At 52.6% G+C, this 12,941-nt stretch overlaps 1 protein-coding gene and 6 non-coding genes across 25 annotated transcripts in view; all 7 read right to left on the bottom strand.

Moving 5' to 3' along the window:
• The window catches only part of LOC109575459 (uncharacterized), a 234,718-nt gene that overhangs the window by 52,247 nt on the left and 169,530 nt on the right, over positions 1-12,941 (bottom strand). For 13 of the 19 annotated variants that reach the window (XM_070775940.1, XM_070775941.1, XM_070775949.1 and 10 more), the window contains 5 exons: positions 10,498-10,648; positions 8,046-8,196; positions 5,594-5,744; positions 3,142-3,292; positions 344-493 (listed from right to left, as the gene is read on the bottom strand). In XM_070775940.1, the coding sequence (XP_070632041.1) occupies positions 344-493; positions 3,142-3,272 (281 nt within the window). In that variant the 5' untranslated portion in view covers positions 3,273-3,292; positions 5,594-5,744; positions 8,046-8,196; positions 10,498-10,648. Of the gene's footprint in view, positions 1-343; positions 498-2,705; positions 3,293-5,593; positions 5,745-8,045; positions 8,197-10,497; positions 10,649-12,941 lie in introns of those variants that run through there. The other 6 variants (XM_070775957.1, XM_070775956.1, XM_070775958.1 and 3 more) reach the window with 3 other exon arrangements.
• LOC139178431 (small nucleolar RNA SNORD116) lies at positions 8-99 on the bottom strand. Its single transcript, XR_011562828.1, has one exon. It is a non-coding gene; the product is annotated as a small nucleolar RNA SNORD116 (small nucleolar RNA).
• On the bottom strand, positions 2,815-2,906 carry LOC139178430 (small nucleolar RNA SNORD116). The gene has a single exon (XR_011562827.1). It is a non-coding gene; the product is annotated as a small nucleolar RNA SNORD116 (small nucleolar RNA).
• On the bottom strand, positions 5,267-5,358 carry LOC139178429 (small nucleolar RNA SNORD116). Its single transcript, XR_011562826.1, has one exon. It is a non-coding gene; the product is annotated as a small nucleolar RNA SNORD116 (small nucleolar RNA).
• On the bottom strand, positions 7,719-7,810 carry LOC139178428 (small nucleolar RNA SNORD116). The gene has a single exon (XR_011562825.1). It is a non-coding gene; the product is annotated as a small nucleolar RNA SNORD116 (small nucleolar RNA).
• LOC139178427 (small nucleolar RNA SNORD116) lies at positions 10,171-10,262 on the bottom strand. The gene has a single exon (XR_011562824.1). It is a non-coding gene; the product is annotated as a small nucleolar RNA SNORD116 (small nucleolar RNA).
• LOC139178426 (small nucleolar RNA SNORD116) lies at positions 12,623-12,714 on the bottom strand. The gene has a single exon (XR_011562823.1). It is a non-coding gene; the product is annotated as a small nucleolar RNA SNORD116 (small nucleolar RNA).

Below are 12,941 nucleotides of genomic sequence, written 5' to 3'. Positions count from 1 at the left end.
ACGTGCTGGACCTCAGTTCCGATGAGGAGACGGTAGTGATGGCTCACTCATTTTGTTCAGATTTCCAAGGAATGCATTTGTGGGAGTCATCATCGATCCAAGCACGTGTGCTCTAGGTGCTGCATGAGCAAAGTCACCACCTCCATCCCAGGAAGGCCAGGGAGCTCAATCATGTCAGCATTCAAGACTGCACAGATTGCAGCCATGGGGCAGGAACTACAGCCAAGCCTTGGGCCCTGGGACTTTGCATGCCCCAGGGAAACCCCAGAAGGTGAGGGCACGGATCCCATGCCCAAATCCTTGGGGCCAAACTGCTAGGTTTCCTCGAAGAAGGGCTGCTTACCGCCATGGGTGATCCACCTGTACATCGAAGGGCCAATTGCCCAGAAGTCCCTGGGGGCTCACATGCCTTGTCTTGCCAGGACAGTTGTTATGGAATATGCGACAGGTTCTCTGTTGCGAACAGTCTTCCATCCCGGGCCACTCAAGGCCACTGGCTTGGGGTGAGAAAACACACACAAGCATGAGGAAGAGCAATAGCCATACTGGGGAAAGAGGCAAGGCCTCCAGAAGTGCTGCCCTCATTCTTGCATCTACCATTCAATTGGTACACCTTGGTCTGGTGTGTCAGCCATCAAACAGGATGCGTTGGTGTACGGATACCTTCAGAGTCAAGGGGCCTGCAGGACAAAGGCTGCCAATCTGCCAACTCCCTGGTCTTGGGCCCTGCAATTCTGCTCTTCGTGCCGTCCCAGCCGACACAGCTTAAGGATGTCCTCTGTGAACCCCTGACACACCCTCAGGGAACTGGGGCCCCTTGGCCTAACAGCCATTGCCCTTCCAGGGAAACACACCTGCTCCTGGCACATACTCTGCTCACAATGGACTGCCCAGCACAGGGAAGGATAAAAGGTACCTGAGGGCTTCCACAACAATAAGACCCTTCCCTGACAGGGAACACATTCACGAAAAATGTCTCTTTCAGCCCTGCAACAAAGGGGCCCTGAGGGACATCTATGCTTAGTCCAGTTGACACACAAGCATGCTTTGCTTCCTGGCCAAAAACCTTGCTAGAAGGCCTTCCTTAGGCAACACGAAAAGATGCAGGCCATCGGAGATTTCCTGAAGTGCAAAGATGCTGGGGCTCCACCCTTTACAGCAACTGGGTCACTTGCCATGCTACCTTGCTCTCTGTTAAGGCAGTAACATAATTGCTATGAACCCACTCACAGCACAAGACTCAGGTCGTCCACGACCATTCTGACACCAGCAGCCAAGTCATGACACAAACCAGCAAAGAGGCGAGATGATTGAACCCACATGACACCTCTGGCCAGAGGCCATGCATGCAGGAGACTGAATCAGCAGACTGTACAACAAAATGAGCCTCACACCAGATAGATTCCCCTGCCCTTAAAAGTGCAGATGCTCACAGGAGCATCTGACTCCCATTTCAATGGGGTCCTACCCTGAGTTCGAGGAAGAGCTACTAAACTTGTGCAAGGATAGGTGGGTTGGGTATACAAATGACACTGAGATGTCCTGAGGCACAGCATCACCCCATGCACACAGGGAAAATGTGGCAGGATGGAGAGAAAATATCCCTTCTACCTCATACTTGGCCTCCCTGATAGCTCAGTTGGTAAAGAATCTGCCTGCAATTTAGGGAGACCATTGTTTGATTCCTGAGTTGGGAAGATCCGCTGGAGAAGGGATAAGCTACCCACTACAGTATTCTTGAGCTTCCCAGATGGCTCAGATGGTAAAGAATCTGCTGGCAATATGGGAGACCTGGGTTCGATCCCGGGGTTGGGAAGATCCCCTGGAGAAGGGAAAGGCTATCCACTCGTGTTTTCGCCTGGAGAATTCCATGGAATGGATAGTTCATACTTGGTCCCCAGGTCAGGACAAGATACAATGCTATGTTGGGAACCACTACTGGCTCTGGAAGCCTGTCACAAAGGAAACCAATGATAGGAGAGGTCAACTGATGGGAGGTCAACAATGGGAGATGGTCCTTGAACCTATGAATCTGCCACTGTGATCTTTCCCCACACTCACTTCAACTGTATATGAAGGCAACACAGACTTCAGGAAATCTGACTGAATAGCTGGTCCATCCACCCACCTATCCATTCACGGGTTCCACCACCATTCAAGGTGCATTTCAAGATCTCCGAAATTTGCTCTCCCCTGGCATCCACCCACCTCAGGGCAATGTGCTAGTCCTCCTTTGACACAAGATTTTTATCCACAGAAACATCCTAATGCAATTTCCAGGCTCAGCCTCCCAACACCAGTGCCCACGCACACCAACCAAAGAAACAATCAGACGAGGGGCCCTCAGCTTGGCCCACCTCCTGGACACTCTGCCCATTGATCTCTCAATATCAGGGGAAAATTATGTAGCAATCCATCCCCAGAAGAACATGACACAGAAGCCTGGCCAAGGCCACAACTCCTGTTCTGACCCTGAGTGAAAACTCTGTGCTATCCGCCAGGGACCAGGCAGTGGGCACACGGAGGCTTGACAAACCCAGTGGCAGCCCAGATGCTCTCAAATGGCTTCTGCTTCCTCTGCTATCCTCTCTCTCATCCACACCAGGAGACAAAAGACCTGGATAGCTTGTGCAAAGAGAGACAATTTGTGGTCCCCAGTCATAACCCAAACATGGGAGATGCAGGCCCTTTCCTCCATGGCTCACCTCCACATCACAAGGCCGTCACCCTCGGCTTGCACACTGTGGCTGCTCACGCCCCAGGGAGCAAATGACATGTGACCCTGGCCCTTCGATCCACTGGAAATCACGTGCTGGACCTCAGTTCCGATGAGGAGACGGTAGTGATGGCTCACTCATTTTGTTCAGATTTCCAAGGAATGCATTTGTGGGAGTCATCATCGATCCAAGCACGTGTGCTCTAGGTGCTGCATGAGCAAAGTCGCCACCTCCATCCCAGGAAGGTCAGTGAGCTTGATCAGGTCAGCATTCAGGACTGAGCAGACTGCAGCCTTGGGGCAGCCAAGCCTCAGGCCCTGGGACCTTGCATGCCCCAGGGAAACCCCAGAAGGTGAGAGTGTGAAGCCCATGCCCAGATCCCTGGAGCCAAACCACTAGGTCTCCTTGACGAAAGGCCGCTTACCGCCATGGTTGTTCCATCTGTACACGCAAGGCCCACTTGTCCAGTTGTCTCTGGGGATTCATGATATTCATCTCGAGAGGCTGGCTATCATGGAATATGCGATGGGTAACCTGTTGCCAACAGTCTTCCATTTTGGGCCACTCAACCTGGCCTGGGGCAAGAAAACACATGTGTGAGGAAGAGCACCAGGTGTACTGGGGAAAGAGGCCAGGCCTCCGGGAGCACTGCCAATCATTCTGGCGTCTACCATTCAATTGCTGCAAGAAGGTGTGCTGTGTAGGCAGCCAAACAGGGATGTGTTGGTGCACGGATACATTCAGAGTCAAGGGACCATCAGGACAAAGAATGCCAATCTGCCAACTGCCTGGTCTCAGGCCTGCAATTCCACTCCACGTACCGTCCTGGCCAACACAATTTAATGATGTCCCCCAAGAACCCCGAGACCCCCTCAGGTGAATGGGGCCCCCTTCACCTAATAGCCATTGACCTTCCAGGGAAACACACCCACTCCTGGCACCTGCTCTGCTCACAATGGACTCACCAGCATGGGAAAGGATAAAAGGTACCTGAGGGCCTCCATGTCATTAAGCCCCTTCTCTGATATGCAGCATATCCATGAAAAATGGCTTTCAGCCCCATGACAAAAGGGCCCCAGTGGACTCAGCCTGGTTGACACATGAGCGTGCTTGCCTCCTGGTCAAAGCCATGCTAAAGCCCTTCCTTGAAAAACACGAAGAGCTACAGGCCCTTGGAGCCATTCCAAAGCACAAAGATGCTGAGGCTCCACCCTTTAGAGCAACTGAGTCACTTGTCATGCCACCTTGTTCTTTTTGAGCCAGTAACATCACTGCCATGAGCCCAGACACAATATGAAACTCAGGTTGTTCACGACCATCCTGAAACACCAGTCATGACACCACGGAACTCAGCAAAGAGGCACAATGACTGAACTCACATAACACCTCTGGCTACAGGTTCACACAAGAGCACAGCCTTGCTGCTAAGCACCACACCAGAGAGCTTCTCCTGCCCTTAAAACTGTAGCCCCTCATCTGACTCCCCTATTTCCACAGGGTCCCTGCCAGCTAATTTCTGGGAAGAGTTCCTAAACTTGGGCAAGGATAGGTGGGCTGGGAATAGAAATGACACTGGGATGTCTTGAGGCACAAATTCACTCCATGCACATGGGGAGAACATGGCAAGATGGACAGAAAACATCCCCTCTGCTTCATATGACGCCCAGGCCAGGACAAGACAAGACACCACCTGGGGAACCACTTACGGCTCTGGAGGTCTGCAGCAAAGGAAACCAATCACGGGAGAGGCCAACTGTTCAATAGTCCATGAACCTATGAACCTGCCACCACAGTCCTTCCCCACTCTCACTCCAACCAAACCTGAAGGCAACCCAGAATTCAGGGAACCTGACTGACTTGCCGATCCATTCACCTGCCCATCCATCCATGGGTTCCACCACCACTTGAGGTACATTTCACGATCCCCAAGCTTTGCTCTCCCCCGACAACTGCCCACCTCAGAGCAATGTGCAGGTCCCTCCTGTTGACTCAGGACTTTCATCCTTGGAAATGCCCTAGTGCATCTGCAAGGCTCACTCTCCCAACACTAGTGCCCACTCACATACCAACCAAAGAAACAATCGGACGAGGGGCCATCAGCTTGGCCCACCTCCTGGACACTCTGCCCAACGATCTCCTCTGACCATCAGGAGAAAACTACGCGGCATCCCGTCCCCCAGAAGAACATGACATAGAAACTTGTCCGAAGCCATGACTCCTTTCAGGACATGAGTGAAAACACCTTCAGGCAAAGGCAGTGTGGCTGACAAACTCAGTGGCAGTCCAGATACTCTCAAATGGCTTCCACTTCTCTGCTACCAATAGAATCATACATACCAGGAGACAAAAGCCTTGGTTAGCCTTATGTAACCAGAGATGACTCATGGTCCCTAGCCATATCCCGAGGTTGGGAGGTCAGGGCATTTTCCTCATGGCTCATCTCCATACCACAAGGCCACCACCCTCAGCTTGCACACTGTGGCTGCTCACGCCCCAGGGAGCAAATGACATGTGACCCTGGCCCTTCGATCCACTGGAAATCACGTGCTGGACCTCAGTTCCGATGAGGAGACGGTAGTGATGGCTCACTCATTTTGTTCAGATTTCCAAGGAATGCATTTGTGGGAGTCATCATCGATCCAAGCACGTGTGCTCTAGGTGCTGCATGAGCAAAGTCGCCACCTCCATCCCAGGAAGGTCAGTGAGCTTGATCAGGTCAGCATTCAGGACTGAGCAGACTGCAGCCTTGGGGCAGCCAAGCCTCAGGCCCTGGGACCTTGCATGCCCCAGGGAAACCCCAGAAGGTGAGAGTGTGAAGCCCATGCCCAGATCCCTGGAGCCAAACCACTAGGTCTCCTTGACGAAAGGCCGCTTACCGCCATGGTTGTTCCATCTGTACACGCAAGGCCCACTTGTCCAGTTGTCTCTGGGGATTCATGATATTCATCTCGAGAGGCTGGCTATCATGGAATATGCGATGGGTAACCTGTTGCCAACAGTCTTCCATTTTGGGCCACTCAACCTGGCCTGGGGCAAGAAAACACATGTGTGAGGAAGAGCACCAGGTGTACTGGGGAAAGAGGCCAGGCCTCCGGGAGCACTGCCAATCATTCTGGCGTCTACCATTCAATTGCTGCAAGAAGGTGTGCTGTGTAGGCAGCCAAACAGGGATGTGTTGGTGCACGGATACATTCAGAGTCAAGGGACCATCAGGACAAAGAATGCCAATCTGCCAACTGCCTGGTCTCAGGCCTGCAATTCCACTCCACGTACCGTCCTGGCCAACACAATTTAATGATGTCCCCCAAGAACCCCGAGACCCCCTCAGGTGAATGGGGCCCCCTTCACCTAATAGCCATTGACCTTCCAGGGAAACACACCCACTCCTGGCACCTGCTCTGCTCACAATGGACTCACCAGCATGGGAAAGGATAAAAGGTACCTGAGGGCCTCCATGTCATTAAGCCCCTTCTCTGATATGCAGCATATCCATGAAAAATGGCTTTCAGCCCCATGACAAAAGGGCCCCAGTGGACTCAGCCTGGTTGACACATGAGCGTGCTTGCCTCCTGGTCAAAGCCATGCTAAAGCCCTTCCTTGAAAAACACGAAGAGCTACAGGCCCTTGGAGCCATTCCAAAGCACAAAGATGCTGAGGCTCCACCCTTTAGAGCAACTGAGTCACTTGTCATGCCACCTTGTTCTTTTTGAGCCAGTAACATCACTGCCATGAGCCCAGACACAATATGAAACTCAGGTTGTTCACGACCATCCTGAAACACCAGTCATGACACCACGGAACTCAGCAAAGAGGCACAATGACTGAACTCACATAACACCTCTGGCTACAGGTTCACACAAGAGCACAGCCTTGCTGCTAAGCACCACACCAGAGAGCTTCTCCTGCCCTTAAAACTGTAGCCCCTCATCTGACTCCCCTATTTCCACAGGGTCCCTGCCAGCTAATTTCTGGGAAGAGTTCCTAAACTTGGGCAAGGATAGGTGGGCTGGGAATAGAAATGACACTGGGATGTCTTGAGGCACAAATTCACTCCATGCACATGGGGAGAACATGGCAAGATGGACAGAAAACATCCCCTCTGCTTCATATGACGCCCAGGCCAGGACAAGACAAGACACCACCTGGGGAACCACTTACGGCTCTGGAGGTCTGCAGCAAAGGAAACCAATCACGGGAGAGGCCAACTGTTCAATAGTCCATGAACCTATGAACCTGCCACCACAGTCCTTCCCCACTCTCACTCCAACCAAACCTGAAGGCAACCCAGAATTCAGGGAACCTGACTGACTTGCCGATCCATTCACCTGCCCATCCATCCATGGGTTCCACCACCACTTGAGGTACATTTCACGATCCCCAAGCTTTGCTCTCCCCCGACAACTGCCCACCTCAGAGCAATGTGCAGGTCCCTCCTGTTGACTCAGGACTTTCATCCTTGGAAATGCCCTAGTGCATCTGCAAGGCTCACTCTCCCAACACTAGTGCCCACTCACATACCAACCAAAGAAACAATCGGACGAGGGGCCATCAGCTTGGCCCACCTCCTGGACACTCTGCCCAACGATCTCCTCTGACCATCAGGAGAAAACTACGCGGCATCCCGTCCCCCAGAAGAACATGACATAGAAACTTGTCCGAAGCCATGACTCCTTTCAGGACATGAGTGAAAACACCTTCAGGCAAAGGCAGTGTGGCTGACAAACTCAGTGGCAGTCCAGATACTCTCAAATGGCTTCCACTTCTCTGCTACCAATAGAATCATACATACCAGGAGACAAAAGCCTTGGTTAGCCTTATGTAACCAGAGATGACTCATGGTCCCTAGCCATATCCCGAGGTTGGGAGGTCAGGGCATTTTCCTCATGGCTCATCTCCATACCACAAGGCCACCACCCTCAGCTTGCACACTGTGGCTGCTCACGCCCCAGGGAGCAAATGACATGTGACCCTGGCCCTTCGATCCACTGGAAATCACGTGCTGGACCTCAGTTCCGATGAGGAGACGGTAGTGATGGCTCACTCATTTTGTTCAGATTTCCAAGGAATGCATTTGTGGGAGTCATCATCGATCCAAGCACGTGTGCTCTAGGTGCTGCATGAGCAAAGTCGCCACCTCCATCCCAGGAAGGTCAGTGAGCTTGATCAGGTCAGCATTCAGGACTGAGCAGACTGCAGCCTTGGGGCAGCCAAGCCTCAGGCCCTGGGACCTTGCATGCCCCAGGGAAACCCCAGAAGGTGAGAGTGTGAAGCCCATGCCCAGATCCCTGGAGCCAAACCACTAGGTCTCCTTGACGAAAGGCCGCTTACCGCCATGGTTGTTCCATCTGTACACGCAAGGCCCACTTGTCCAGTTGTCTCTGGGGATTCATGATATTCATCTCGAGAGGCTGGCTATCATGGAATATGCGATGGGTAACCTGTTGCCAACAGTCTTCCATTTTGGGCCACTCAACCTGGCCTGGGGCAAGAAAACACATGTGTGAGGAAGAGCACCAGGTGTACTGGGGAAAGAGGCCAGGCCTCCGGGAGCACTGCCAATCATTCTGGCGTCTACCATTCAATTGCTGCAAGAAGGTGTGCTGTGTAGGCAGCCAAACAGGGATGTGTTGGTGCACGGATACATTCAGAGTCAAGGGACCATCAGGACAAAGAATGCCAATCTGCCAACTGCCTGGTCTCAGGCCTGCAATTCCACTCCACGTACCGTCCTGGCCAACACAATTTAATGATGTCCCCCAAGAACCCCGAGACCCCCTCAGGTGAATGGGGCCCCCTTCACCTAATAGCCATTGACCTTCCAGGGAAACACACCCACTCCTGGCACCTGCTCTGCTCACAATGGACTCACCAGCATGGGAAAGGATAAAAGGTACCTGAGGGCCTCCATGTCATTAAGCCCCTTCTCTGATATGCAGCATATCCATGAAAAATGGCTTTCAGCCCCATGACAAAAGGGCCCCAGTGGACTCAGCCTGGTTGACACATGAGCGTGCTTGCCTCCTGGTCAAAGCCATGCTAAAGCCCTTCCTTGAAAAACACGAAGAGCTACAGGCCATTGGAGCCATTCCAAAGCACAAAGATGCTGAGGCTCCACCCTTTAGAGCAACTGAGTCACTTGTCATGCCACCTTGTTCTTTTTGAGCCAGTAACATCACTGCCATGAGCCCAGACACAATATGAAACTCAGGTTGTTCACGACCATCCTGAAACACCAGTCATGACACCACGGAACTCAGCAAAGAGGCACAATGACTGAACTCACATAACACCTCTGGCTACAGGTTCACACAAGAGCACAGCCTTGCTGCTAAGCACCACACCAGAGAGCTTCTCCTGCCCTTAAAACTGTAGCCCCTCATCTGACTCCCCTATTTCCACAGGGTCCCTGCCAGCTAATTTCTGGGAAGAGTTCCTAAACTTGGGCAAGGATAGGTGGGCTGGGAATAGAAATGACACTGGGATGTCTTGAGGCACAAATTCACTCCATGCACATGGGGAGAACATGGCAAGATGGACAGAAAACATCCCCTCTGCTTCATATGACGCCCAGGCCAGGACAAGACAAGACACCACCTGGGGAACCACTTACGGCTCTGGAGGTCTGCAGCAAAGGAAACCAATCACGGGAGAGGCCAACTGTTCAATAGTCCATGAACCTATGAACCTGCCACCACAGTCCTTCCCCACTCTCACTCCAACCAAACCTGAAGGCAACCCAGAATTCAGGGAACCTGACTGACTTGCCGATCCATTCACCTGCCCATCCATCCATGGGTTCCACCACCACTTGAGGTACATTTCACGATCCCCAAGCTTTGCTCTCCCCCGACAACTGCCCACCTCAGAGCAATGTGCAGGTCCCTCCTGTTGACTCAGGACTTTCATCCTTGGAAATGCCCTAGTGCATCTGCAAGGCTCACTCTCCCAACACTAGTGCCCACTCACATACCAACCAAAGAAACAATCGGACGAGGGGCCATCAGCTTGGCCCACCTCCTGGACACTCTGCCCAACGATCTCCTCTGACCATCAGGAGAAAACTACGCGGCATCCCGTCCCCCAGAAGAACATGACATAGAAACTTGTCCGAAGCCATGACTCCTTTCAGGACATGAGTGAAAACACCTTCAGGCAAAGGCAGTGTGGCTGACAAACTCAGTGGCAGTCCAGATACTCTCAAATGGCTTCCACTTCTCTGCTACCAATAGAATCATACATACCAGGAGACAAAAGCCTTGGTTAGCCTTATGTAACCAGAGATGACTCATGGTCCCTAGCCATATCCCGAGGTTGGGAGGTCAGGGCATTTTCCTCATGGCTCATCTCCATACCACAAGGCCACCACCCTCAGCTTGCACACTGTGGCTGCTCACGCCCCAGGGAGCAAATGACATGTGACCCTGGCCCTTCGATCCACTGGAAATCACGTGCTGGACCTCAGTTCCGATGAGGAGACGGTAGTGATGGCTCACTCATTTTGTTCAGATTTCCAAGGAATGCATTTGTGGGAGTCATCATCGATCCAAGCACGTGTGCTCTAGGTGCTGCATGAGCAAAGTCGCCACCTCCATCCCAGGAAGGTCAGTGAGCTTGATCAGGTCAGCATTCAGGACTGAGCAGACTGCAGCCTTGGGGCAGCCAAGCCTCAGGCCCTGGGACCTTGCATGCCCCAGGGAAACCCCAGAAGGTGAGAGTGTGAAGCCCATGCCCAGATCCCTGGAGCCAAACCACTAGGTCTCCTTGACGAAAGGCCGCTTACCGCCATGGTTGTTCCATCTGTACACGCAAGGCCCACTTGTCCAGTTGTCTCTGGGGATTCATGATATTCATCTCGAGAGGCTGGCTATCATGGAATATGCGATGGGTAACCTGTTGCCAACAGTCTTCCATTTTGGGCCACTCAACCTGGCCTGGGGCAAGAAAACACATGTGTGAGGAAGAGCACCAGGTGTACTGGGGAAAGAGGCCAGGCCTCCGGGAGCACTGCCAATCATTCTGGCGTCTACCATTCAATTGCTGCAAGAAGGTGTGCTGTGTAGGCAGCCAAACAGGGATGTGTTGGTGCACGGATACATTCAGAGTCAAGGGACCATCAGGACAAAGAATGCCAATCTGCCAACTGCCTGGTCTCAGGCCTGCAATTCCACTCCACGTACCGTCCTGGCCAACACAATTTAATGATGTCCCCCAAGAACCCCGAGACCCCCTCAGGTGAATGGGGCCCCCTTCACCTAATAGCCATTGACCTTCCAGGGAAACACACCCACTCCTGGCACCTGCTCTGCTCACAATGGACTCACCAGCATGGGAAAGGATAAAAGGTACCTGAGGGCCTCCATGTCATTAAGCCCCTTCTCTGATATGCAGCATATCCATGAAAAATGGCTTTCAGCCCCATGACAAAAGGGCCCCAGTGGACTCAGCCTGGTTGACACATGAGCGTGCTTGCCTCCTGGTCAAAGCCATGCTAAAGCCCTTCCTTGAAAAACACGAAGAGCTACAGGCCATTGGAGCCATTCCAAAGCACAAAGATGCTGAGGCTCCACCCTTTAGAGCAACTGAGTCACTTGTCATGCCACCTTGTTCTTTTTGAGCCAGTAACATCACTGCCATGAGCCCAGACACAATATGAAACTCAGGTTGTTCACGACCATCCTGAAACACCAGTCATGACACCACGGAACTCAGCAAAGAGGCACAATGACTGAACTCACATAACACCTCTGGCTACAGGTTCACACAAGAGCACAGCCTTGCTGCTAAGCACCACACCAGAGAGCTTCTCCTGCCCTTAAAACTGTAGCCCCTCATCTGACTCCCCTATTTCCACAGGGTCCCTGCCAGCTAATTTCTGGGAAGAGTTCCTAAACTTGGGCAAGGATAGGTGGGCTGGGAATAGAAATGACACTGGGATGTCTTGAGGCACAAATTCACTCCATGCACATGGGGAGAACATGGCAAGATGGACAGAAAACATCCCCTCTGCTTCATATGACGCCCAGGCCAGGACAAGACAAGACACCACCTGGGGAACCACTTACGGCTCTGGAGGTCTGCAGCAAAGGAAACCAATCACGGGAGAGGCCAACTGTTCAATAGTCCATGAACCTATGAACCTGCCACCACAGTCCTTCCCCACTCTCACTCCAACCAAACCTGAAGGCAACCCAGAATTCAGGGAACCTGACTGACTTGCCGATCCATTCACCTGCCCATCCATCCATGGGTTCCACCACCACTTGAGGTACATTTCACGATCCCCAAGCTTTGCTCTCCCCCGACAACTGCCCACCTCAGAGCAATGTGCAGGTCCCTCCTGTTGACTCAGGACTTTCATCCTTGGAAATGCCCTAGTGCATCTGCAAGGCTCACTCTCCCAACACTAGTGCCCACTCACATACCAACCAAAGAAACAATCGGACGAGGGGCCATCAGCTTGGCCCACCTCCTGGACACTCTGCCCAACGATCTCCTCTGACCATCAGGAGAAAACTACGCGGCATCCCGTCCCCCAGAAGAACATGACATAGAAACTTGTCCGAAGCCATGACTCCTTTCAGGACATGAGTGAAAACACCTTCAGGCAAAGGCAGTGTGGCTGACAAACTCAGTGGCAGTCCAGATACTCTCAAATGGCTTCCACTTCTCTGCTACCAATAGAATCATACATACCAGGAGACAAAAGCCTTGGTTAGCCTTATGTAACCAGAGATGACTCATGGTCCCTAGCCATATCCCGAGGTTGGGAGGTCAGGGCATTTTCCTCATGGCTCATCTCCATACCACAAGGCCACCACCCTCAGCTTGCACACTGTGGCTGCTCACGCCCCAGGGAGCAAATGACATGTGACCCTGGCCCTTCGATCCACTGGAAATCACGTGCTGGACCTCAGTTCCGATGAGGAGACGGTAGTGATGGCTCACTCATTTTGTTCAGATTTCCAAGGAATGCATTTGTGGGAGTCATCATCGATCCAAGCACGTGTGCTCTAGGTGCTGCATGAGCAAAGTCGCCACCTCCATCCCAGGAAGGTCAGTGAGCTTGATCAGGTCAGCATTCAGGACTGAGCAGACTGCAGCCTTGGGGCAGCCAAGCCTCAGGCCCTGGGACCTTGCATGCCCCAGGGAAACCCCAGAAGGTGAGAGTGTGAAGCCCATGCCCAGATCCCTGGAGCCAAACCACTAGGTCTCCTTGACGAAAGG

This window comes from Bos indicus, chromosome 21, assembly GCF_029378745.1.
Source record: "Bos indicus isolate NIAB-ARS_2022 breed Sahiwal x Tharparkar chromosome 21, NIAB-ARS_B.indTharparkar_mat_pri_1.0, whole genome shotgun sequence".
In the NCBI taxonomy this organism is placed as follows: domain Eukaryota; kingdom Metazoa; phylum Chordata; class Mammalia; order Artiodactyla; family Bovidae; genus Bos; species Bos indicus.
Note: the sequence above shows the minus strand (reverse complement) of the source record. Positions and strands in the feature narration are given on the sequence as shown.